Raw genomic sequence first — 27,212 nt, 5'->3', positions numbered from 1 at the left:
CAAAAGGTTTGCAACAGAATTATTTATACAACTTCTGAAACTCATGTCACACCTTTTTACAAGGATAAATTATATAATTAATCATATGGTTAGTGGCGTCTCGCGCCGGCTTGTTGTAAGTTTTTCAAATGGGTGATCGGGTGGCTCAGGTGAATAGGGGAGTGCTACCAGGTGAGCTCCTATTTCTTGGTTTTTTTTTATTTTCTGTATTCCATTTTTCCCTGTGATAATCTCCGCACGTCATCTCCGATAATCATCCCATATGTTTATTCCATATTTTCTAGGCGCGATATAGCGTTTCAAAGTTGCGCCACGAGGACGTATCTGCTGATCGTACAAAGTTATACAAGAGGTCTGCAGACACAGAGCTGTAGCTCAAAAGAAACGGAGCGTCCAGTCACCCTGAAATAAGCTTCCTGTGTTTGGGCTTCCCATATTGGCTTCCTCTAGGACCACGGGTCGGTGAGTTGTCGCTATTAATTATTACCCCATTTTATGGAAGCCCTTTATGGAAGCCCTTAGAAGAAGTTAGGACAGAGAAATTAATGCCTGGTTGCGTGCTAACCCATAGATGGTGCTAGAAGTATTCCCATACTACAACCGTCCGGGCTCCAAAAGAGGGGCTCTTAGGGGCTCCATAGTTTTGTAAGAGCATAGTAAGTAAAGCAGTAGTGGAAGCAGAGGAAGCGCAGTGGAAGCAGTAGAGAATCAGCAGGTAATTACTAACATGCGTAGAGCATAGAGCACTAAAGCAGCAGAAAGGTAGAAGGCAGAAAGCCAATCGTACAACTGTCTACGGACAAGCAACCAGAAGGATTACGGATGTAGCAAACGGACGAAGTGGAAAATTTTAAGGCCAAAGGATCTTATTATTTGTTTCCTATTTTTTTTTTTACTTTGATACATCATGAATTTATTATCACACACGAATTATTTCGCCCAACATTATATTTCATATATATATAATACAACAGTTTGATTCTAAACTTTTTTAAACGTACTTCTTTCAATTATATATTAGCTATTTTTTTTTTGAATCTAGTTAATTGGGAATTTCATAATCCAACTCAAATAATTTTATACACACACAACAATGGTTAAGGTTGCTATTAACGGTTTCGGTAGAATCGGTAGATTGGTTCTAAGAATTGCTTTGTCTAGACCAAACGTGGAAGTTGTTGCCATCAACGATCCATTTATCTCCGTCGAATACGCTGCTTACATGTTCAAGTACGACTCTACTCACGGTAAGTACTCTGGTGAAGTTACTCACGACGGTAACAACTTGATCATCGACGGTAAGAACATTAAGGTCTGTCAAGAAAGAGACCCAGCTCAATGCCCATGGGCTGCTTCTGGTGTTGAGATCGCTATTGACTCCACCGGTGTCTTCAAGGAGATGGACACTGCTCAAAAGCACATTGATGCTGGTGCCAAGAAGGTTGTCATCACTGCGCCATCTTCTACTGCCCCAATGTTCGTCGTTGGTGTTAACGAAGACAAGTACGCTGGTGAAACCATTGTTTCCAACGCTTCTTGTACTACCAACTGTTTGGCTCCATTGGCCAAGGTTATTGACGAGGCTTTCGGTATCGACGAGGGTTTGATGACCACCGTCCACTCCTTGACTGCTACTCAAAAGACTGTTGACGGTCCATCCATGAAGGACTGGAGAGGAGGTAGAACCGCTTCCGGTAACATCATCCCATCTTCTACTGGTGCTGCCAAGGCTGTCGGTAAGGTCTTGCCACACTTGAACGGTAAGTTGACCGGTATGGCTTTCAGAGTCCCAACTGTCGACGTTTCCGTCGTTGACTTGACCGTTAAGTTGAACAAGGAAACTTCTTACGAAGAAATCAAGAAGGTTATCAAGGAAGCTTCCGAAGGTAAGTTGAAGGGTGTTTTGGCTTACACCGAAGACGCTGTTGTCTCTACTGACTTCCTCGGTGACTCTCACTCTTCCATCTTCGACGCTTCTGCTGGTATTATGTTGTCTCCAAAGTTCGTTAAGTTGGTCTCCTGGTACGACAACGAATACGGTTACTCTACCAGAGTTGTCGATTTGGTTGAACACGTTGCCAGTAACTAAATTTAGTCAAGTTATATAGTTACTCTATCTACGTGAAGTTATGAGCTTTTTGAACGAGTTTCAGTTAGGTTTAAGGGGATGTACTATCGTACCGAGGCCCTTTATCTATTTTGACATTGTTTAGTCTTTTTTAAGCAAAGGTGATGGAAGAAACAGTTGATTTCTCCCCTGAACTACCTCCCTAGAAGAAAAGCGCGCTGTTGAAACGAAATCAGCAAGGGAGCCAAAGTCTGGATTACGTATATAAAACCATTGGGTTTGTTTATTCCCACTTAATCACATACTATTTTTTTAATAAAACCAACTACTAAGGAGCGGTATAATATTAGTGTTTTCTATCTAATTCCTAATTCCAACAACTAGTTTTAAAGATGGACTCCTCAGAGGTTGAAGCTTCGTCCAGCTCTGTATCGGCTTTCGTGTCAACGCTAATATTTAATGGACTTATAGCGCTGTTGTTTGTATTCCTATTTTTGACATTACGTCCAAGAGAGCAGCGAGTATACCAGCCTCGTTCTTTGAAAGATATCTCAACTATACATGATAGTGAGCGAACAGAAAGTGTACCGGGCGGTTATTTCAAATGGATCCCATTTTTAATGAATAAGCCACACTCTTTCCTCATCCAACATATGAGTGTTGATGGCTACTTTTTCACGCGTTACTTGCTGATATTTGGACTCCTTTCGCTTTTAGGATGTTTAATTCTATTCCCGATATTATTGCCAGTTAATGCTGTTCGCGGTTTCCGGCTTGGGGGATTTGAGCGATTGGCATTTTCTAACGTTAGCAACAGGAATCGCTTTTTCGCGCATGCGTTCCTTTCATGGGTTTATTTTGGATTGGTGATTTACACGATTTACAGGGAATTGTACTACTACATATCTATGCGCCATGCATTACAGACAACACCCTACTACAGTAGCCAAGTGGGATCGCGGACGGTGATATTCACAGACTTGAAGCTATGTGGGAAATCCAATGTTAGTCTGGAGGATGAATCGACCATACGTGAGGTTTTCCCTGGTGTTGAGCATGTTGTTTTCGCCCGTGACGAGCATCAATTGCAGAAGTTAGTTAAAGAAAGACGCAAGGTAGCAAACAAATATGAGAATACGCTTAATAAAGTGATTAACAAGAGTGTCAAGGTGCGGAGGAAAGCTGAGTTTAATGAAAAACTTGGAGACCTTCCAAGGCCAGAGCTAGATGATAATGATTTTGAGAAGTATATGAAGAATAGACCTACGCATCGACTAGGTAAGATTCCTTGTATTGGTGAGAAGGTCGACAGTCTAGACTATTTACCGAAGACTTTAGGCCAATTAAACCAAAAAATTAAAAAGGGACAGATGGAGTGGACAGAAGCACCACTTGCAGGTGCATGCTTTATAACTTTTAAAGACCAAAGATCAGCTCAAAAGGCCTTCCAGACCGCCCCTGCCGTGTTGGGTAGAGCTGCATATGACAAGCGCATTATTGGATATGCACCAGAAGATATTAATTGGGACAATATATCATTGGGCAGAGCTGCTAGGAAATCAAAAAGGACTGTAACAAATGCGATTTTGGCAGCTATGATTATATTTTGGGCAATTCCGGTCGCAGTTGTTGGTACTATTTCAAATATCCACTTCTTAACTGAAAAGGTACACTTTTTGAGATTTATTAACAATATGCCACGTCCACTAATGGGTATTATCACAGGTTTGCTTCCATCTATCGCCTTGGCTATTTTGATTTCCTTAGTGCCCGTTATTATCAAGAAGTTGGGAGTTTTCGGAGGTTCAATAACGAGACAGGAAAATGAACTATATTGCCAAGCATGCTTTTTTGCATTTCAAGTGGTTCAAGTGTTTTTGGTGACTACACTAGCTTCCTCTGCTGCAGCTACCGTTGCACCTATAATTAATAATCCAGACCAATCCATGACACTTCTATCCAGCAATTTACCAAAGGCCTCGAACTTCTACATCACATACTTCCTATTGTCGTTGTCGGTTGCTACCGGGCTTTTGTTTCAATTAGTCACTTTACTATTGAGCAAGGTTTTGGGAAGGTTATTAGATTCCACTCCAAGAAAGAAGTGGAATCGTTATAACCAATTAAGCAAGCCATCATGGGGAATCATATACCCCATCAACGAATTGTTGGTGTGCATATTTTTAGTATATTCCATTGTTTCACCTCTTCTAATGATTTTCAGTTTCGTCGCATTCATAGTGTTCTATTTGTCCTATTTGTACAACTTGAACTACGTTTATGGATTCTCTTACGATTTGAAGGGTAGAAACTATGTCCGCGCCTTGTTTCAAGTCTTCGTTGGGTTGTATTTGGCCGAGGTTTGTTTGCTTGGGTTATTCATTATGGCAAAGGCATGGGGTCCTTTAGTATTGAATATCATCTCTCTTTTAGTGACAGTGATTTGCCACCTGTACTTCCAGAGAAGGTTTTTACCGTTGGTTGACGCAGTGCCATTGAGTGTGCTTCGTCATGCTGAAAATGTTGGAAATTACATCTACCCAGCAAAAGATCAAGGTCGGAACGAAGTTCTTGATCTTGGTGACCCAAACTCGGCCCACTACACCATTACCGAAACATCAAATGGCGATAAGATTGTTGCTCCAGCTAGCCCAACCGACAACACTAATCGTTTGTATGACGCTGGCGACGACTATGGTAATTATGCAACCGAGAAAAACGAGCTTTCCCAAAGCCCCACTGCAGATACCAATGGTATTACTGGCTACGTTAAAACTTATTTCACACCTAGTAGCTGCTACACATACCCAAGGGTCAAAAACAGACTTCCAAGTACTTTAGACACTCCCGTAACATACGAACCTGGTTATGAAGAAACCGCATACACAGACCCATGTGTTCTAGATAAGGAACCTATTATTTGGGCGGCAAACGATCCTATGGGTGTCGCATCGGAACAGGTGAGAATTGCACGAGAATTTGGTGTAAAAGGGGCTGTTGATAATACTGGCTATGACGGCAACGGTAAGTCAATCTACACAGGTGATCCACCAGATTACGATATAAACACCAAAACTTAGAAACATTTCATTCATATGTCCCGAACACATAAATAATATAATTTTAATTATAATTTAGCAATATAATAATGAATGATAATAAACTCCATACTATATTGGTAATAACGGTCACTATGACTCAATATAGAACCCTTTGTAACAACAGCAGTTTAGTTAGTTTACCATTTCTCCTACATCCGTAATAACAGTAAATTTCACTAATTCTGTACTACCAGCTATATATATACCTTTACTAGTCACACGCATTTACTTCGCATATACCACGTAAATAAGGTATTCATAAGTTGTATTGTAGTCACCTAAAGACTTTTATTTACATCTCTAAACTAAATAATAATCCCAGAATAAGTTTCATTAGAAGTAAATCGTGCTAGAATAAATTCCTTCTGGGCACAATACTGAACAGTTGCAATGGAAAGTATCTGTCCTTTAGTTCTTTAAGTCCCCTTAAAACATCATGTAAGATATTATTACTGCATAAAAGTGGAAGATAAGTAAGGAAAAAAAGGAATGTCACCCGAGGGAGCTTAATCCTAATTGATGATAGTTTTAGTTACATTTCTCACTTCCTGAACTACGAATACTGCATTCTAATTTAACAAGTTATTATTTATAATATTTTATTGATCTTTACTACATATATCACTACTAACAAATATAGCAATTAGATCAAATGGATAACAAGAGAGAATTTTGTATTACGTGTCGCTCTAGCAAGAAATCAGTTTTTCTAAGTCAAGATGAGGTGAATTATGAGAACCTGGAGAGGCATATCAGGAGGATGTTTGGTTTGGATAATGCTTTTACCTTTATTGAGGGTGTATCCTTACGCTACCCTATTACTCATACTTTAAAACGCTTAGATAAATCCGAGAAGTCAGTTGATATAATTAAGAAAATTATGTCAAATTCGTCAGTTGTAGAGCTGGTAGTTCATTCTAACAGTGGTCGGAATTGTCTAGTGAATGATACGAACGACGTGGTTCAAATTCCATGCGACAAGTACGATAAATTAATTGAATCTATTGGGGCCCTTAATCTTTCGGTTAAAGTCCTTAAGGACGAAAAGCGTGACAATGACGATTATGATGTTGTTCACAAGGGGGTTATATGCGACGGCTGCGCTAATGTTAGCTACAACCATCCCTTTCCACATGATAGTTTTATTAAGGGGCCGCGGTATAAATGTATGACTTGCAGTGATTTTGACCTTTGTTCCAGCTGTGAAAGGAAAGGCGTCACTACATTTTACCATAGTCAGAAGCATTCAATGGTGAAAATAAAAGTCCCCACCAATGAGTGGGACAGAATTTGGGTTTCAGATCTGAAGACTTTTGTGTGTAATGCTTGTAATGTGCGTATGCAAACTAGTTCTGGAAATGCCGGGTACCCCAGTAGCTGCTATGCGCGTGCAGGTATGTTCAGATGCACACAATGTCCTGACTACGACCTATGCTGTGAGTGTAAGGCCAATAATGTTGAAACTTTGAGTCACAGAGTGTCTCACAAGATGGTAGAAATTCCTACATCAGAACAGCGAGCCCCACTATACACCCCAGCAAACAATGCGGTGAATTGCGAGCGTGTTGATCAACCTGCCAAATCCTTCTATAAGCAACCTACCATCTCCACATTCGACAGCAATTCCTGTAACCCAAAGGACCGCTTCATCAGTGCAAAAATGAGATGTTTTCCCGAATTCGAACATTTTGGCGGATATAGGGACAGTAACTCACTTTTAAATAACCACCAGAACGAAAGGGAGGTCAGTTGTGAACAAGATTCCAGTTCCGGAGGATCAGATGTTAAGTCCTGCGACACTTCCAAAGTTGAAGAATGTAAGAAACAACCGGTCGAAGAACCACTTGCAAAAGCCGCCCCCTTGGATGAAAAAGCCAATGAGGACTTGCAGCGTTACCGCTACTTGCTATCTCTTGTTAACAATGAATATGAAAAGCTGGAAAAATTGGCCAAAGTATATCATGAAAGCACCACCGCAACTGCGGCGGTCAAGATGGACGAACTCAGCGTAATTGTGAGTAAGACAGATTATCTATTGTCCCTAAAACTCACCAACGAAGCCGAGCTTACCATCCCAAGCAATTTGAGACTCTCTATGTCTTACATCACTCAGGAAGCAAATGAGGTGAATTGCTCCCTTTACACCGGACCCCACGAGCTAAGACCTGGAGAGAGTAAGATATTGAATTTTAACTGCCGCGGCAGAATATCCACTTTTAGCGACAGTGACGTGATCCAACTCAACCTGTTTGATAGGTACGACAACCTGCTATATAGTAGCGAACCAACATCTTCTTCACGTATCTCCTTAAGGTCTCCAAACAGCGTCGCTGATGATGATAGCTCCACTACTGGAGCTACCGGAACCATCGCCGAGATCAGCATCTCCACAAAGCAGTATGCCAGCAACTCTGTCAGTAAAGAAACCTTGGATGAGAGTGACAATTCGTCGCTAATTACTGCCCAACTACCCAGTATTGATGACGAGGAATATGATTTGTTAAGCGATAGTGATCTAGAAGAGACGAGGTTGTAAGAGGAAGAGTTCACAGAATTGTTATCGATTCCATATTGCTAGATCGAGCAACCGAATTGGCTACCTCCAGCTCCTAGATGTTAATGAATTTATGATTATGCACTCATGGTAATATTGTTCCAGCGAGTATTAAAAACTGAAACCCAATTAAAGTAACAATAAAAGTTCAAACGGTAAAAACATAGCTCATCCATTAATACGTGGCTTTGTACCTAAATATATCTTATTTACTACTATTTATCCCATGTAAAGGATTGATGGCCATTGATTAAGTATTGGAAATCGTATAAACGCACGTCTTCACTAAGAAAAATTTTTGGTGTAAAAGTTTGAATTAGTTAAATCATAGCGAATGTCATCTTGAAATACTGTCTTTTTATATCTTTAATACAAGCTAAAAAGGTGGAACTTATAGCGTCATTGATAGGTGTAGGACCAATAATAACGGAAATATACGTTCAAGATGGATTCAGACGCTGAAAAGAACATTAAAATTTGGAAAATGAAAAAACTGGTGCAATCACTGGAAAAGGCCAGAGGTAATGGTACTTCCATGATTTCACTAGTTATCCCCCCTGGCGGTCAAATTTCTCAAACACAGAAAATGTTGACTGATGAATATGGTACTGCTTCCAATATTAAATCTAGAGTGAATCGTTTGTCCGTTTTATCCGCTATTACTTCTACACAGCAAAAATTAAAGCTATATAACCAAATACCTCCTAATGGTCTGGTTTTGTACTGTGGTGATATTATTACTGAGGAAGGTAAAGAAAAGAAGGTTACTTTTGATATTGAGCCATATAAACCTATTAATACGAAGTTGTACAAGTGTGACAACAAATTTCGGACCGAAGTCTTGTCCGAACTTTTAGAGGCCGATGACAAGTTTGGGTTTCTTGTTATGGATGGTCAAGGCTGTCTATTCGGTTTGCTTTCTGGTAATACTAGAACAGTTTTGCAAAAGTTTACAGTTGATTTGCCAAAGAAGCATGGTAGAGGTGGTCAGTCTGCTGTTCGTTTTGCGCGTTTGAGAGAAGAAAAGAGGCACAACTATGTTAGGAAAGTAGCTGAAACAGCTGTTCAGAATTTCATTACCAACGATAAGGTAAATGTTAAGGGATTGATTTTAGCCGGTTCTGCTGATTTTAAGAATGATTTGGCTAAATCTGATTTGTTTGATAGTAGACTATCGGCTAAGGTTGTGAAGATTGTTGATGTTTCCTACGGTGGTGAAAATGGCTTTAACCAAGCAATTGAGCTATCTGCTGAAGCGCTAGCGAATGTCAAGTTTATACAGGAAAAGAAGTTGTTGACCGAGTACTTCGACGAAATTTCTCAAGATACGGGAAAATTCTGTTATGGTGTTGAAGATACATTGAAAGCATTGGATCTAGGTGCTGTAGAGACGCTAATTGTCTTTGAAAACCTAGAAATTGTGAGATATGTTTTCAAGAGCTCTGATGAAACAGACGTCATTAAATTTGCTGTCCCACAGCAAGACGACAAGTCATATACTCTTGACAAGACGACGGGTGCTGAGATGGAAGTAAAAGAAGAACAACTTCTCATTGAATGGTTGGCAGAACACTACAAGGAGTTTGGTGCGAATTTGGAGTTTGTATCGGACAAATCTTCTGAAGGTTCACAGTTCGTTACTGGGTTTGGTGGTATTGGTGGTTTATTACGTTACAAGGTTAACTTCGACCAATTAGTTGAAGAATCCGATGACGAGTACTATGATGACAATGAAGGTTCTGACTATGACTTCATTTGAGCATCTAATACACTTCGCCAGGGTCCAAAATGTAAAATATCTTAATCTTTTAAACTTTACTGGGAACAATCTTTATATGTAGCAGATAAAATTCCTTGCAAAAGAATATAATAACATAACTATCAATTGGCCCGTAAGCAGGACATAGTTTGACGTTGAGAACTTAAGTATTTCTAGATACCTCTATAACGCATCAATATTATAAAATCCTACTTGCGAACATCCTTTTGCTTCAAGAGTTCTAAAGCGTCAACTTTATCGAAGCCGATAATTTTATTGTGACCTTTGTTCTTAACGATAGCGTCAGCTAAGTTCATAAGGCCACCTGTCAAATAACTTTTTCTGCCATCCTTTCGAAGTGGTTTATTCAACAATGCCTGTAGTTGGTGCCTCAATGCCTTAGCCTCAGTTTTCCCAACTTGCTTATTCATCTTTTTTGTTTTATTCTTGGCAAGGAATATGTCCTTCATCTCATCTTCAGAGTCAACATCTATACCAAGCTCTTCAGCCGCATTTTTTAGCCAGTTATCATCTTTATTCAAAGATCTTGTAGCGAGCTCATCATCAGCTAATGTACTTGCAATCTTGCTGCGTTCACGTAGTTGGACTAATATATCATGATCTATAGGAAGTTGCGTCAAATCCTTCTGCCACTTCATAGCTTTTTTAGAATTTGATTTCGTAGCTAACACTCTTCTCAACTTCTTCAAAGGTCCCATTGATTCTTCCGGTGAGGAAATGATGACAGATACACCTTCATTGTCTGCACGAGCTGTTCTTCCTGATCTGTGAATATAGACATCTGCAGAACGGGGCAAATGATAATGAATAACATGATTAATTCCCGGAATATCCAAACCTCTAGCTGCAACATCACTGGCAATGAGAACAGTTGGCTTACCTTGGGGCTCATTTTTTAGCACCTGTTCCTGAAACTTTTCTAAACTCTTTAAACGATTCTTCTGTAGCATTGATGAATGAATTTGGAATGCTGAGATACCCAAGTTGTTCAAATAAAGGGTTAGCTTCTTGACTGATTCAATAGCGTTACAGAAAACAAGCGTAGTACGTGAATAAAGCGTGACAAAGTAGTAGACATAAAGGTCTCTTTCCGCTGGCATACATTCAATTAAAGATTCCTTAATCTGAGATCTCACCTTCTGTTCTGGATTTGTATCTATAATAATTGGCTTAGAACGAAATTGTAGCTTAGTCATTAGATGTTTTAGCACAGTTTCAATTTCATTCTCAGTTGATGCTGTTGAGTTCTTCCATGAATTACTGGCAAGCTTATTAAAAAGGTCTGTTGAAAAGGTAGCTGAGAAGATCATTGTTTGCCAACCATCAGAATGTTTTTTGTTTGACTTCCGAGCCTTCCAAAGATGCTTGTAAATCTTCTCAAAGTCATCAAAGTGCCCATCCTGAAGCAACCTGTCAGCTTCGTCAAGTACCAATGTTTCAGTTTGAGCAAATCTTTTAATTAATTCTTCGTTCTTTTCAAGTAGTTCTAAAAATCTTCCTGGTGTAGCAACAACAATTCTTGCACTACCTTTGTAACTCAGCAGACGTTGCTGTTTTTGAATTGATAGACCACCGGTTAATGAAATGATGATGTAGGGATTTTTCTTTACCAACAAAGATGCCAATTTCTCCAAATGCGTCTTCACCTGGTGAGCTAATTCTCTAGTTGGGGCGAAGATTATTCCGACCGGATCGGTGCCGCTCATATTCTTAATTAATTTCTCAATAATAGGAATACCATATGCCAATGTCTTACCTGAACCGGTAGACGCCTTCCCCATAATATCATTCCCTTCTAAAGCATTTGGAATAGCCTTTGCTTGGATTTCTGTAGGCGTGGCGAAACCTAGATTAGCTAGTCCCTGCAGAGTAGTAATAGATAATTCCATTTTGTCTGTCCATTCTGGCAACATCGGCGATTCGAGATCAAGTAGGTCTACGGAAGACGTAAAAACATTCGCCTTTAATGGATCTTCTCCTTGCATTTCGCCCTCTTTCTCAGAAGCATCCTCATATACATCTTCACCTTCATCTTCATCTTCATCTTCATCTTCACCTTCCATTTCCTCCGATTCCGATTCCGATGCAGCACTTAATTCTCCCTCCTTAATATCATCGAAGTTCTTAAATTCAATAACATCATCCATTTCTGCATCTTCGTCAAACTCAATTTCACTAATGTTTTCTTGATCTACTGAAGTGGCTTTTACTTTACTATCATCCTTGGTAACAAACTTTACCTTACCGTCGACAACTTCAACATCGACACCATCAATCTCTTCAAGACCATAAAAGCCACCAAAATCGTCTAGTGTGTCTGGAATATCAACTTTCTTCCATTTCAGCTCCGAAGGATCCACAATCCTACCATTTGATTCCTTAACAGAGGAAGCTTTATTCTTGAACTGATGCTTTGATACGCGACCTTTAGCATTTCTTTTAAGTTTAGGGCCTGGACGCCTGTTCTTTTGATTCCTACCTACCATATTGATGAGATAAGTCCTTAGTACTGCATTCGTATGAAGTTTGTTCTGTGAAGTTTTAAACTACTCGAATTAAGCTCATCGCTTGCAAAATATGCAGTTGAAAAATTCTACACTCAAAGGAACCGCGCGCATAAAGCCATCGCGTATTACAGAAAACATAATACATAAGAAACACCTTCTTCAAGACCGAGGATCTGGTGTTCTCTAGTGTCAACTACATTAATATGCTTTCAAGGAATAGGACAAGTATCACTGGAAAGTCACCATTCCAGCGGAAGCCTTCTATCAAACCATCTAAAGCACGTAAAGTGATTAGACGATTTCACGTTCTGATACAGAAGAGGCGGATTGCATGCTCTAAACTAGGCTGGGAACTTATTGATAACGATGAAAAGTCAAATCAACAGCTGATAAGTGAGAAATTAAGACAACTTGGGCTGCAAGAGCGGTACAACATAGGCATACAAATTTCCCATCCTAACCAGGATATGGAGCAGAAGTTGCTTGCTATACATAAGTACACTGATCCCACAGATTTGGTTGCTGTTTTGGGCTATATTTCGTCGGAAATAAATAGTCTAGGCGGGCTAAAAAACTACCAACACGCAAGCACTGTGGGTCAAGACCCTAACCGCGGCGGAGACTCATCTAAACGCCTTATCAAATGGTTAAAGGAAATTGACATTTACAAAAATAGAAAACCGCGTGCTCTAGAAATAGGCTCTCTAAGCGCTTCCAACTATATTTCTAAGTCTGGGATCTTCAATCCTGTCGTCCGTATCGATTTGAATTCCACCGACTCCGAAAACATCCTTCAACAAGATTTTATGGAGCGCCCGCTTCCAAAATCGGATGAAGAAGCTTTTGACCTAATATCTTGCTCTCTGGTGCTGAATTTTGTTCCTACACATCAGCAAAGAGGCAATATGATCAAAAGGTTTCGCCAATTTCTTAGAAATGATGTACAAGCAACCCTACTATTCATAGTATTGCCACGCCCCTGCATTAATAATTCTAGATACACCACAAGTGCCTACTTTTGCGAGATGATGCAAGCTTTAGGCTATCTCAAGGTCAGGTACCATGAAACCAACAAACTAGTGTACATTCTATTCCAAACATCTTCTTCCGGGCAGTCCGCAATCCCCAATAACAACGATCTGACCAAATTTAGCAAGAAGCATAAGTTGCAAGACGGTCCAGGCATGAATAACTTCGCCATTACACTGTAGAAGCTGTATATTTACGTACATATCTGAAGTCATCGCATCTTTAATAATCACGTGATAATAATATTTTAGGGAGGCAAAGAGAAAAAGAAATGACTTTTTTGAACTGTCTTTTATTGCCTCTTCCTTTGGTTAGATGTTTAATTGCACTGGAGTAAATAATGGATTGTTATTACAATATAGAAAGGGAAGTCATTTAACTTAGAACTACTCAGTCGGAATATTGAATACCAACCACTTGAAAAATATTATAATTCAAGTTTTTTCGTGGGAGTTTTTGACATATCTACTGGTATCCTATATACGAGGGAATATGACCGACACTCTTTATGAACATATATTTGTTCAGCTCAAACAGTTACTTCCCATTGAGTCTTCTATGTCAACTTATGCAGAAATAGAGAATGAGCCTTTCTATGTGAATGCTAGATTAGCTCTTTTTAATTTGGGAATAGTAGAGGGTTTGGAGACAATGATAAGGCACTTTTTAAAACTCATGGATAAAATTATATTAAAACAGGGTTCAGGGACAGAAAGGTTTAATGAAGATGAGTTGAACTCACTGCTGGTTTTGTTAAGGTTATTGAACGATATAATAGAGGTCTGTTGGCAGGAATACGAATATCAACAGACCTCTTCGGAAAGTGAGAAAAAGCGTGCTCTAAAGAATCATGAAAAACTATACTTGCAGTTTTCGGTAGGGTTTGCAACACAGCGAGATTATTCTCATACGATTTCTCCGCCACCAATGGATCCGGGTATCGCGGATACTCTGATAAAGGTCATTTCGAATTGCAAATCAAGTTCACATAGCCAGAACTTGTTGCGGCAAATAGCGGGCAGTTTATACCGTACAGGAGAGCTCGCAGGGAGAGCCAGTGTAATTGAAAAAGAAAGTAAGGGTCAGAATATGACAGAGTACGCTAAACTGTTAGGAAATCTAGATATATGCAATGAAGCCCTTATGAGGTTTATTGCAGCGGCAAATTCAGATCAGTTTTACCGTTACGTTGAAGAAAACATCGTTGCACATTCATTACAGGAACTGCCCAATAGTAATAGTCTTGTCCAATACTTGGACTTATTTTCCTACTTTTTCATCACAGATAAAAATCTTCCGAAGTTTCTGGAACTAACGTCAAGAATGGTTGCACATTTCAAGAATCCTGTACATCGAGAGTTTTTATTGACTTTTGTTTCACAATCCATCAAGATGTGGTTATTGTCTCGCCCAAAGGAGTATTTACGTGTTGCTAATGATATTGTAAAAAACCCGAATGATCCTACAGTACGCAGAATTGTGAAAGAATCGTCATACCTATTCGAAGAAGTGTACGCCTCGTTTAATGTTGCTTCGATTCTTACTGAAGCGCCGTCTACACATCCTAATTCGTCTTCTCCTACCACAAGTGGGACTTCTACATCCTTGCATTCGTCAATGCATGATCCACTTTCAAGTAGTAGGGTGGTTAATGGTAGTTTGTATTCTTCCACAAATACCCATACAGCAACAAAAATCTCTTCTGAAGATGGTTTGCATTCTAGTTCAGCGCTCGCATCTTCGGATGTTGCAACTACTTACACTAGCATATCGAAAGACGTCGATGATACCGAAAACCTAACGAATCTCTCAGTGCTAAGATTTCTATCTTGCATTCTCATGCTTCATCCGCAAACATTTGATGAAATTAATTCAATTAGGTTCAAAAATATACCTGATATAATTACTGGTGACGAGATCTCGGCCACAAGTGGCCAGGAGTCGGATAAAGATAGAGTAACATCGTCACAACAGTTTGGGGATAGACCCGCACGTCCTATGAGTTCCCTTCCATTAGTTGCGAATGGAAGCAGCAGAACTAAATTTTTAATGACACTTATCAGGATTTTAAATGGGTCACAAGTTGTCTCTGACAAGGCCCTATTGGACACATTACGCACATTGATCTTAATATCTAGACTATCCGCTGCGATGTTTGCGTATGACAAATATACTCCACCCATCTATTTTAGTAGAAGGATATTTCTTGTCATGTGCGATAGCCTACAATTATGCAAAGAGGCGCCCGGGAGGAAACACGTATTAATAGCGAAGTGTCTCTCGAGACATCCAGTTGCACATACTAAATTACAAGTAGACTACTTTCCTGTAGCGTGTTCATTGGAGCCAGTGGTTTTTCACCAAAAGATAGAGGAGTTCCTAATGGAAAAACGTGAGGGATTGGAACATCTAAGAATGGTCACTGAGGGTTTAAAGATATTCTTTACTCTTTCGCAATATGAAACGCCAAAAGATCAAGTTGTTGAGAGAGCATTTGTTTTACTACAAAGGACAGCGCATGAAATGTCAGATATATTATTAAGGTACTCAGCTGTCCTAGATGACAGGGTTAACGGCATTATAGATGATCTTTTTGAAGGTTTGCTTGTGGAAGATGACAGTTTGGATAATGTTCCAAGTAGTGATCCTGATCCCACTATACCAGGCTTCATGGACCCCTTTATACCTATAGAAAGTCCAAAACTGTCTTCTCATGCGTCATCTGTTCCATCTTCTCACTCCATGGCTACCGATAAGAGTGACCAGCCGCACTATTTTTCTTCTCCACAATTGAGGCCTCAAATGGAGTCGCCACATGCAATGAGGTCTCACCATAGCTCCTCTATTATGAAGAGAGCCACTGGCTCTCCGGTGGATGAAAGGTTACAAAGAATAGTTCGCCCTTCTTCGACTGCTACAAGTACCAAATCACCATTTGGCTTTACATATGCATCGGAAGCTAATTCACAAGCTTCATTTCAGCAGTCAAGCACAGCAGCACCACTTTCATCCGGTCACTTAAGTAATGAAAACCCCGAGGAGAGTATTTTACAGACTGCCCGTGAAATAATGGTGAATATTTACACAAGTTACGAAGATACATTACATTTTTACATGAGAAATCCAAGTTCAAGAAATGTCTCACCAATACCCGTAGAAAATTTAAATGCCTTTGTTAAACCTGTTTTTGTGGGTCTTATCGAAGAAGGAACTGAGACTCATAAAGCAGTGCTAGCATATAGTGACGTTGGCGTATCGTACTTTAAACATTTTAAGAACGATCTGACATTGGAATATGCATTGAGCATATGTAAATCATCGGGTTATCTTATTATACTTTTGGCTGCAGTACTGTTCAATTTAACTTTGAGTGAGGAGAGACGTGAGCATTTATTGACGCTCCTTACTCGATTCTGGGAATTCAGGTTAGAGGTAATAAAACATTTTGATTCGATTAACCATCTCCATGAATTAAACGAGGCCGAGTCGGTCCTATTTCTACTCATTAGAGGATCTTGTGGAAGAGCTTTATTTATTTCACTTTGCTCTCATGAACCTAGGATACACAAATTGTTGAAAAACGGTTTTAAACTCTATTGCAAGGAAGTAGAATACCGCAGTAAAATAACGGGAGAGTCCGATTACTTGCAGAAGGATAATAAATCATTCCTTACTGCCATCTGCCGTGATTCTTACGTTGCCACAGGTGCTTTGGCATTTCAGCGAAGATTAAGGTCAGACATATTATGTCATATAAAGTATCCAGACCGTATTTTATATGATAGCCTTAAGCTAATATACAATCGTTGGTATGAAATGTCTAAAGCTACAGGACTCACGCAAACGGAGTTAAACCACTACAGGAATTACGCTGGTATTATTGCGGCATCTAGTGGTGTATTTTTGACGATTGACACAGAGACCCTGAATAACTTATCATATCTAGCTAATGTGAGGCATAGAATTGCGGCTAATATAGATTATTTCATCAAAAAACAATGTCAGTCGCTCGATAATGAAGATTTACTGACTAGGGAGAATTCAAAAGATATAATTAGTACCGAGTTACATCCTCTCGTTTTCCCTACTTTATTCCATCATCTGAAGGCGAAAGTTCGTGAGTTGGAAGCAATAGATGTAATCGCTCCTGAGAATGAGCTTTCCTTCATACTTCTAGAACAAATTATTTTAATTCTACGGGTTATTATGGAGCGTGACGATGAAATTGATATTTTGGTTCAAATATCCCTGGACTTGCTAGATTTAATAGAGGGTATTTTCAAAATAGTCGAGCAAATCAAACATGATTCACCAAAATATTTTAAATGTATTATTCAATTATCCAAGATGTTAAGATCTTGCGAGCATTCAGAGGAAAGGTTGTGCCTTTCAGGATTCATGTTAATAAAGAATAGGTGGATCCGCACAGCAATGCAATGGTTTGAATCAACAATTTTCAAGGAGTATGATTTAGATAATTTGGGTAAACCACATCGTAATATGGACTTACAGAGGCGTGACTTGGATTATCTGTACATTGATACTTCTATTGAATCATCCAAAGTGTTGGCGTATCTTACAAAAAATCTTGTACTTGAGGCCCCTCCCTCATTATCTGAAACAGAACTAATTAGATCGAAACAAGTTGTGTTCGGGAACTTTTTCAACATTCTGCTAAAAGGTTTAGAGAAAAGCACTAGTATAAAGAAGTTCCCTCCTACACTAAGGCATAAAATTGGGCTGTTAAACGATAACATCACCACTTCTCTCACAAATTTACTAAATTTTAATGTCGACGTCGGTTTTAAATACGCATTACCGATTGGCTATTCCCCAAACAGAAATATTAAAGTTGCATTCTTAAAGGTATTTGTGAATATCGTCACAAATTTTGATATCTCTAATAAGGAAATAACCCAGAAAAGGAATGCAGCTATCGAAGAGCTTGCTATGGCTGCTGTTAAAGATCCTAGCTTAGTGTCTAAAACAGCTAGGGTATGTCCTGCAAATGACACAGATGCACTTGCTGGATCCTTGGTTTCAATATTTAACATTAAGAACGCTGCTCATTTGATTGTAATTGAACTTATTAGGGACGAAATTAGTACAGCATCCAGGTATATGGATATCTTGAGAAGAAATAGTTGTGCTACCAGAGCGTTGTCAATGTATTCGAGGCTCAAAGGCGGTGCCTATTTGGCCGCAGTTTTAAAACCGGTAATCGATGGAGTTATTTCAACTGGTGAAACTTTTGATGTAGAGAAAATATCACCAGATGATCCTGACTGTGAACGCAATGTGGCTTTACTTTCCAAGTATTTGACTATATTAGTTGACTCAATTGTTGGCTCTATTGACAAAGTTCCTCCAGAATTTTTTGTTATTTGCCAGGCTATTTACCGTTATGTCAATGAAAAGTTCCCAGATGTTGCAGAGATCGCGGTTGGTTCATTTATCTTCTTACGTTTCTTCTGCCCAGCACTAGTGAGTCCAGATTCGGAGGGATTAATAGGAACTTTTTACGCTAAAGAAAGGCGTTCTTTCATAGTACTTGCAAAGGTTATCCAAAATATTGCCAATGGTTCTGTTTCGTCTTTAAAATGGCCTGCTTTACAGTCTAAAGCAGACTTCTTGAAGGAAAGCGGCGATAGGATATTCAAGTTCCTAAAGGAGCTATCGAACTCTGATAGACAGGTTACTATAACCACGGCACCAGAAAACAAGGTCACAGTTGATGATTTCCATTTGTTACACAAGTTCTTATATCATCATGCTCTGGATGTCAGAAAGGAAATCATAAACTCGAACATTAAATCTTCTGAAGACTTGGAGCGTTTAAAAATGAGCGGCAAACTTATAGACAATCTTCTCGGCCTTTTGGGTCAACCGAGAATGGAATTCAAGAACGCTATACCACCATATATTAGGGAGAATATGGAATCAAATCCCGAGTTATATGACTTCATGAGCAGACATTCCTTGAAGACACTTGACGATGTAGATATACCCTTTGTCCACACTTCCGTAACATCAGATGGTTTACCTGCCCTCGTATTTTCATGGGTGCTAGCAGCAAAATACCTTCAAATCGATATTGAAATGGTATTATACAGAATGTTCCAAATATATGCCAAAATATGGACAACCAGGCATTATGTTGTAGTGGATTGTACAAGTTTTGAATCCAAACACTTAGACGAGATGGCCGTGAAAAAGGTTATAGCAATGTGTTACAAACTATTACCAAATGAACTTTCAAAAAATTGTGTTGGCTTTTACCATTATAATTTAACCAAAAGGTATCTGGATATTTGGCTGCCTATAATAAAAGCTAATCTAAATCTGGTAACACTTGATGTGCCTTGTTATTTTCTCAACTCTAATTCCCCTTTAAAAACAATAAAGATGCTTGGACTCTCCGATTACAGTGCAGATCTCTATTCAGATGTTAGAGTAACTTTACATGATGCTTCATTATATGATGAAACGCACCAAAGGTTTGAGCCGATCACACTAAAAGTCAGTAATAAGCATTTTCAGGTTGTTTATAAAACCCCTAAAAGTGTTAAGGTGACTAAGAACGGCGGAATTTCCGAAATATATTTCAACAATGTGTTTGAAATTTCCGAGATCAAATCCGCGGGTATTAGTAACGATAGGGGAGTCCCATATGAGTTTTTTATTCAGATGGAAGATGGACAAAATTTAACGTTTTCCAGTCCAAAGTATCTGGAAGTTTTAAAGATCCTACACTACTCACAAGCTCGGTTAGAGGAGGAAAGTAAAGATGAACTACCTGGTGCTATACTTTCATCACAAGATCATGACAAAAAGAAAGATATTACCTATATTATTGGACATATATTGATGATTATATTTGTTGGTTTGAACAGTGAGGACGAGGCTGTTGAGGCTGTCGGTTATAATTTGCTTGCTGCAACACAATCTACTTTTGGCCTCAATTTTGGGCATAAGTTGACTATATCCCCTGAAGTTTATGTTCCTGGTGACAGTTCGGCGTTCTACAACTCTATTTTAAATGGATTAGCCATTACTGCTCCTGAGTTGGCTGAATGCATCTGGCTCAATTCTATGGATTTACTGGAAAATGTTTTGAATGATAAGCAAATACCAAGATTGCTTGTTGCTTTGTCACCTTGGACTAAAAACCTTTACGAGAACGTCTATATGGTGGATGATGAAGAAGGCCATGACTTGACTGTCCATATCATCCGCAGGTTGATTAGAATAACGGCAAAGCAAGAACTTCACTCACTACTGTACGCGCAATTTATATGGACAAATTTAATTCTAGAAGGTAACTTGACAGAACTGATCTTTGAACAAGTTATATACCATTGTGTCGATAGAGAATCAGAAGGTTCAGATTGGAGAAAAATTGTTTTTATTTTAACAAGGATTCCAACCCCAGATGTGTGTGGCTTAGTACTAACCCGAATCCACAATATTAGTAATTCATTTTTACCAACGTTAAAGATGGAAGCATCAACTCATAGCTGGTCGGAATTAATTATTTTAGTTGAAATTGCAGTGTCACTTTTATTTGATTCCTTGTTATTGGCTCAAATCTTTTTGCCAGATATCCTTTGTGCTGTATCATTATTGATTGACGTTGGACCAACGGAGCTCAGATCGGCACTTCACAGACTTTTAATGAATGTGTGTCAATCATTCTCAAATAACGAATTACTTCCAGATGCAAATCGAAAGAATTTGGAAATTGTATCAAATGTTTTTGCTAGACAGAAGCTAAAATTTATGTTTGGGTTTAGCCAAGACAAGGGACGTGTGTTACAAAACTTTAGTGCCTCATCCTTCCTGACGAAGTTCACTACCCTGGAGTGCTTTATTGATAACATTATTTTATTAATGGATAATGCTTCTGTTAATGATTCGCTATATTGGAAGACGAAATACATTATCTATATTATTGGAGTGGTAACGAATGTAGAGTCATTTTTATCATCCAGGGCAATGATGATTATGGGTATTGTTGCAAGAAGCGGTATTGATGACCAAATTTGCCGTAAGTTATTAACGCAAACAATGAAGGTAATGGCAGTACCATGTATAACAGAAGAACTGCTCTTCTATGCGATTTCTCACGTTTTTGCATACAGCAGGATAGTTGATGGCTTAAAGCCCAGTTCTGAATTACTACCGCAGTTATTTTGGTTATCGACTACATATATGCGATCCCCCAATACTATGATTTACCAAGGTGGTTTATTACTCATGGTTAATAGCTGTCAGAGGTTAAAATTGGGAAATACAGAAGATAATCGGCCGAAATCCATTTTCGCATATCTATACTCAAGAAGAGAATTCTTTAAACCTGTACTAGATGAGTTAGAGTCATTGCTCAAGTTACACTTTACGACAGAAATTTCGCGCATGTTCTGATAACGTTTATTTCTAAAGGTCTTTTGGTGCCATTCGTGAGAGGAATTGCAATCGATGCTTTAACCAAGTTTTTCAAGTTGACCTACGCTGAATTTCAAGAATCGGGCAGCAACGAGTACTTGGTATTTTTATTATTCCTGTATATCGTCCAGCGTCCTGATCACTTTGAAAAGTTGAAGAATGAAGTTGGTATCGACTCCACCGTTGTATTGTTGGACGATGATGCTACAAAGATTCCACAGGTTTTATTAACCTGGTTAGAAAGTGGCGAATGTAGTGCTGAAATCACCTTATACCAAACAGCAGTATACTTTGCTTCTCGTAGTTCAGATGAGCCAAGCAAGGCACGGTTTTTATTACTATTAAAGCATTTGGCAACTAATCGATCTCCTGTGGTTTTCAAGGTATTGGGTGTCATGAAAGAAGAATTGAAACGTATAAACACGTTTGATGTTGCAAACAACGTTGTAAACATATCCTTTGTCGTCATAAGGCTGCTGGTGATACAGCGAGAGTTTATCAGCTTCAATGAAATTTCGGCGCAAATGGAAGCATATTTAGCATCCAGGGATTTAATTGGCATATCAGACATTGAATCAGATTTGACTTCAAACGATCTTATAACTCTCAACAAGTACCAGAGGGAAGTGTTTTATGAAAGGAGAAAACAAGTGCTTACAATAGTCAGCAAAATTATTGAGTCAGAACAGTAGTTGTTGCTGTTAATATGTTACAAACAGTAGTTTTCTTTGACTAGCAGATAACCTGAACGTATATATTGTACTAGTATTGTGCATAAAAGAATATTAATGACAGTTACAATAAAACATTCATGTAAAAGATACTTACATCAGTCGTTACGATTATTCCTAGAATATAGTGTCGAATCATAATCTGCCTTGTGTGCCTTATATATTTCCAAAGTTGCCTTTGCATCTTCCAAAGAAGAATGCTCAGCCTTTTGAATTTCAATTCCTAAAACATCAGTAGCAAGTTTCTTCAAACTTGGTGTGCCAATATAGCCGTATTTCTCCTTTAAAAAACCACACATAGCGGTATCTCTTGTTAAATTACGAGGATGCGAAAGACGCAAGACCTTCAAATCTTTAGATATAGAATGTCCTATTAAAATTCGCCCCTCAATCAAATCAGCAACAGCCTTCCTAGCAACGTCAAAATTAACCGCATTTTTCATATCTTCCGGCCTAATACCACTAACCCATGTCCTCCAGTCTGTAACTTGCTCTTTTGGCTTCACATATAGATTTAATAGTTGTTCTCCACAGTAGTTAACCGCAGTAACTCTAGCAAGCGCAGAAACTTTCCCTCTATACCCGACCCCCACAAATTCACAATCTAAAGCAATATACTTTCCTATTTTGGGTTTACGGTTGTTGCTTGTCGGTTTCTTCTTCTTCTTCTTCTTCTTCTTACTATTACTCGTATTTTCGTTTAGTGCAATCTCCTTATTGTTCTTTGTTTTAGCTGATTCAATCTCCTTATTCATAGATTCAACCATCTTCATTATACGGGAGGTTTTGACACTTTTATGGACCTTTAAAGATGGCGATGAGCTTGATTTAGTGTCTATCTTACATCCAATACCTTTCTTACGTCTTTTGGTATCCAAGTTTCCAGCATTACCATCTAAAACTGATTCCAGTTTCTTCCAGTTACAAGAAAGTGTCATTTTAGGCCTTTATAGATAAAATTTCTATAATTTGCGGCCGTTGGTGGTACATCAAGATTATAACTTAAAAGTGATGTATTATTTATTTTTTGGTCATGCTTTTTTTTTATATAATCGTTAAGTTTAAAGCTTTGAATAAACAGCATTAGTAGACAAATTTACATGAAGAACGTTTAATGTAAGGATTACCGAAGTGCTTATTGTTATATCTGATAGTCAACACTTTGGAGTATGGATGCAACGTCAGCTCTCAGGATAAACAAGTTACGGGCTGGTTTCCTTAAAAGTTGTCCTGAAGATGACCAATTGAAGCGAATGATTAAACCATATGGCGATGTTGCTACTAATGATACTTTGAGAAAGATATATCAAGATGATGATTGTAATGATTTGTTGGTTCAATTAGAATCTCCACCTATATTAGAAAGTTACTTGAGCGCATTGACCCCGCGGGTACAGAAACCATCAGAAACCAGTCAAGATTCGCAGTCGCGAAGGACAGGTTCTTTTAATGGACGAGAAAGTGGTTCTGGTAGTAAGGGTTTGGTGATTAAGAATAGCTTTAAGAGTCCTGGGCCTGTTGGTTCAAAAATCGGTAAGAGTATCGAGGATATTTCGATGTCATCTATGGTGAGTGAAGGTAAACAAGGAGAGCCACGGACCGAAAAGAAGAGGGACTCGAAAAGTTTAAGGCGTTTACGTAGTATATTTAGGTTACAAAATGGTAGGGATTCCAACAAAACGCGGGAGAGGCAATTAGTGGTCGGCCACGGGGTAGTTAAATCTGCGCACCATAAACGATTTGGCCTGTATGATAATAATGAATTTGGCTTTGAGGATGTGATAGACGAAGATGATGACGAGGAGGATAATGACGAGTTGGATACGGAGGCAAATAGGCGTTTTTTTCATGGGAATGAGAGTGAGCATCAGGGCATTGTGAAACCGATCTTGTCCGGTAATACGGACGACACCAAGGCGAAGCTGTTAAAGAAAGGAACAATTCTAGATAGTCTTTCGCTGAACCCCCAAAACCTGCTTCATATCAGTGAAGGTCGTACTCATAGTTCTCAACGGGGCGATAATGTTTCAGTTGTATCCAGTAAGCATGGCACACGGCTAAGTGATAATGATGACGAGCTAATGATAGATTCTTTCATAAACGGGAATGATTTAGACCCGCTGGTACTTACGGGAGATGTGAATGCGGATTTGACTGATGACTTATCTCAGAAGCTGAGTCATGATTCGAGAAATAATAGATCGAGTCAAATTCTAAGTCATGTTGACGAAAGTGTTGAAGACTCAATATGGGACGAGGAATCTTCTTATGGGTCCTCACTTCTATACTCGGATTCTAACGATAGCCCGTTTCCAAACCGGGAGTCTGATGTATTTGGGGGTGTACCAACTGGCAATAGTAACGTATACTTGAATAATTCAATTCCGAGCAGCCATGGTTTTGGCCTTATGATCCAGAAAGGGGAGACATCTTCAATGTTCAATACTATGGGTGACTCCAAGAAAATCACCCCAAATAGCTACCATCAGCAGGAAAGGCTAACAATCTCAGACGCGTCTTTGACTCAGGAACCAAAAGATTCATCAACGCCTTCTGCTAGAAGGTGGTCAAGCGGCTCAACCAATGCGATAAAAGCAAACAAAGAAAGAGACTTAACAACTGCATATTCTGCTGCGGAATCCCTAAAATCCAGGACTGGTAAGTATTATCTACACAAGCAGATAAGACACCAATCACTATACATGGGCTATTCAGGCTCACCAGGGACACTCACCATTAACAAATCACCTGTGCAAACAATCAGGGCACAAGAATCTCAGCTATCTTCGATGCTCAAATCATCTGGCTTTACTGAGAACACTAATCCATTGGAATACTTTTCTATTATTTCCGGTTCGAACTTAGCGGGATCAGCAGTTGTTCAATTAGAAATATATATCCAGTTGTCTAAAACATACAGGAAGAAACCGTTCACAATTACTATTAAGAAATCTGCCACTGCTTTTGAGGTGTTGGGTTACGCACTGTACAGTTATTCCATACTATTGAAACGAGAGGATATTTTAAATGACGGCCTTGACATGGAAGAGCTAAAAAACCCTAACTATTTTACTCTGAAACTTGTTGACGAAGATGGTGAGCCATTTGAAGATAATTTTGGTGTTCTTGAAAGGACCCGAATGATTGGCACATTATCCGATAATGAGATGGTTATTTGCCATGTGGAAAATGAACGTCAGTTTATGATCAATGAGGAAGTTACTCCATTACCTACGGGGTTAGTAAATAACCTTGAATCTGTGACTAATTCAGGATTGAGTAAGAAATCTAATGATAAACTTCCCATGTTAACTAGTGCTACAATCCCCACCTCTGATAAGTTAGTTAATGTTAAGGTTTACATGTATCCAAACATTAGCCATAAACAGAATTACGCTAATATAAAAGTCTCTTTGGAAGCTAAAATGAACGATATTTTGATTCAATATTGCCAGAGGAATACACTGAACCCTAATGACTACACACTAAAGCATGCGGGAAGGAATATGCTATTAGATCTTAATGAAACAGTAACGAGCTTAGGTGGACAGCTCTTATTGGAGGTAATAAAGAAGAAAGACGCCAAATTAAATCATTTTGAGAACCCAATGCCGTATGGAAATATTATGCCGACAAATGAAAGCAGTGATTTAATCACCCCATTGACTTTGGATGTTGGAGATCAATATATTCGAGTTGGCGATGATCCAAGCCCAAATGAGGATATATCACCTCAGAAGAATATTGGGACGAAACCAAGTAATGTTAAAAAACACCACACCTTTAAGCTTGGAATTAACAGACAACACTCAGGTATTGGTATGGCCCATAGTATCGGCGGTACAGGGTTTTTTAGGACCAAAAACAATTCTAAGACCTCAATAAACTATAATACGTCATCATCTAATGCACTAGGAGCAGGCAGCAACTATAAAGACTTGATAGCTGGTACATATTACAAAGACTTACTAGCTGGCGCATATTACAAATACAAGGTTTGGAGGAGGCAGCAGGTGTCATTTATCAATAAACATGAAAGAACACTAGCCATTGACGGCGACTATATATATATCATCCCACCAGATGATGGTTATCATTGGAATCAGGAAGTCGGGAAAACCAAATCCTTTCACATTAGTCAAGTTTCTCTTGTCAAGAGGTCTACACGTGTGTCAGAATATTTTAAGATATTTGTAATGAAGGCAAATGGAGAAAAGCGGTACTACTTTGAAGCTATCTCCACAGATGAATGCATCGAAATTGTGACGAGACTGAACAACTTAGTAGCCGCGTACAAGATGAACCATAAAATTAAGTAAAACCCCCGTTGGGCCAAATTAAGCCGAAAGATAGTTTTTTATTAGTTCATTCGCCCATACAGACTAGAAGCCCGTTACGACAGATTTTAAATTCTAATTTTATTATAAATGTGGAAGGATTAGGTCCCATAACACAGTCATTGACCTAAACTATAGCATCCCTACTTATTTAGTTAAGTAGTCAGAGTTCTGGACGGTAGTCAGGAAGACACAACAAAAATAAGATTAATAGCTTGTTTATCTCAGTAGCAGTTGCTTATGCATGAATAAGCATTTTCACTATCTAATTAAAACAAATGCATGAGCTTATTTTCAAATAGTGCTTATATAGTTCTATCATTCATTACATTTAGCGGTTATTTCCTATTAAATACGGAATATTTTCCTTTTTTGTATTCTCTGTCACCGTCTACATATCATTTATTACGTAACTTACTCGTACTAACATAAATGTAAGTACTAGGATACTTCCTACATACAAGTGACATTAGCTTCCATTAGCAACATTGAATTGGAATCTACAGAATTTCAAGATGTTGATGGATTTTATCACTCTTTCCTAATCTTTAAAAAATAATTTGAAACTAAACTCAAAATTACTTTATCATAATAAAAAACATAACGAAACTCGAATATTATGCCAGCGTCAGACCAACTAAAATCGAATTGGTTTCCACA

General features: G+C 38.7%; 9 protein-coding genes across 9 annotated transcripts; 7 read left to right on the top strand and 2 right to left on the bottom strand.

Moving 5' to 3' along the window:
- Positions 1 to 1,093: 1,093 nt before the first annotated feature.
- Positions 1,094 to 2,089, top strand: AW171_hschr84921 (type I glyceraldehyde-3-phosphate dehydrogenase; the record flags this gene model as incomplete). Its single annotated transcript, XM_018134369.1, has 1 exon — positions 1,094 to 2,089. The coding sequence occupies one exon, from the start codon at positions 1,094 to 1,096 to the stop codon at positions 2,087 to 2,089; it is 996 nt and encodes a 331-aa protein (XP_017989858.1).
- A 371-nt stretch (positions 2,090 to 2,460) lies between these two features.
- PHM7 (Phm7p) lies at positions 2,461 to 5,148 on the top strand (the record flags this gene model as incomplete). The annotated part of the gene is made up of 1 exon (XM_018134368.1): positions 2,461 to 5,148. The coding sequence occupies one exon, from the start codon at positions 2,461 to 2,463 to the stop codon at positions 5,146 to 5,148; it is 2,688 nt and encodes an 895-aa protein (XP_017989857.1).
- Positions 5,149 to 5,821: 673 nt separating this feature from the next.
- Positions 5,822 to 7,705, top strand: AW171_hschr84919 (HHR091Cp; the record flags this gene model as incomplete). The annotated part of the gene is made up of 1 exon (XM_018134367.1): positions 5,822 to 7,705. One exon carries the CDS (start codon positions 5,822 to 5,824, stop codon positions 7,703 to 7,705), a length of 1,884 nt encoding a protein of 627 aa, XP_017989856.1.
- Positions 7,706 to 8,168: 463 nt separating this feature from the next.
- On the top strand, positions 8,169 to 9,482 carry SUP45 (translation termination factor eRF1; the record flags this gene model as incomplete). Its single annotated transcript, XM_018134366.1, has 1 exon — positions 8,169 to 9,482. One exon carries the CDS (start codon positions 8,169 to 8,171, stop codon positions 9,480 to 9,482), a length of 1,314 nt encoding a protein of 437 aa, XP_017989855.1.
- A 209-nt stretch (positions 9,483 to 9,691) lies between these two features.
- MAK5 (ATP-dependent RNA helicase) lies at positions 9,692 to 11,989 on the bottom strand (the record flags this gene model as incomplete). Its single annotated transcript, XM_018134365.1, has 1 exon — positions 9,692 to 11,989. The coding sequence occupies one exon, from the start codon at positions 11,987 to 11,989 to the stop codon at positions 9,692 to 9,694; it is 2,298 nt and encodes a 765-aa protein (XP_017989854.1).
- A 224-nt stretch (positions 11,990 to 12,213) lies between these two features.
- On the top strand, positions 12,214 to 13,221 carry BMT2 (25S rRNA (adenine2142-N1)-methyltransferase; the record flags this gene model as incomplete). The annotated part of the gene is made up of 1 exon (XM_018134364.1): positions 12,214 to 13,221. One exon carries the CDS (start codon positions 12,214 to 12,216, stop codon positions 13,219 to 13,221), a length of 1,008 nt encoding a protein of 335 aa, XP_017989853.1.
- Positions 13,222 to 13,531: 310 nt separating this feature from the next.
- AW171_hschr84915 (RasGAP domain-containing protein) lies at positions 13,532 to 22,176 on the top strand (the record flags this gene model as incomplete). Its single annotated transcript, XM_018134363.1, is given in 1 exon segment — positions 13,532 to 22,176. Coding segments are annotated over 1 exon segment (8,646 nt in total).
- Positions 22,177 to 22,313: 137 nt separating this feature from the next.
- REX4 (putative 3'-5' exonuclease) lies at positions 22,314 to 23,153 on the bottom strand (the record flags this gene model as incomplete). The annotated part of the gene is made up of 1 exon (XM_018134362.1): positions 22,314 to 23,153. The coding sequence occupies one exon, from the start codon at positions 23,151 to 23,153 to the stop codon at positions 22,314 to 22,316; it is 840 nt and encodes a 279-aa protein (XP_017989851.1).
- Positions 23,154 to 23,384: 231 nt separating this feature from the next.
- AVO1 (Avo1p) lies at positions 23,385 to 26,534 on the top strand (the record flags this gene model as incomplete). Its single annotated transcript, XM_018134361.1, has 1 exon — positions 23,385 to 26,534. The coding sequence occupies one exon, from the start codon at positions 23,385 to 23,387 to the stop codon at positions 26,532 to 26,534; it is 3,150 nt and encodes a 1,049-aa protein (XP_017989850.1).
- Positions 26,535 to 27,212: the final 678 nt, after the last annotated feature.

This window comes from Eremothecium sinecaudum, chromosome VIII (assembly GCF_001548555.1).
Source record: "Eremothecium sinecaudum strain ATCC 58844 chromosome VIII, complete sequence".
NCBI classification, from domain to species: domain Eukaryota; kingdom Fungi; phylum Ascomycota; class Saccharomycetes; order Saccharomycetales; family Saccharomycetaceae; genus Eremothecium; species Eremothecium sinecaudum.
This window is presented reverse-complemented; position numbering and strand designations above follow the sequence as displayed.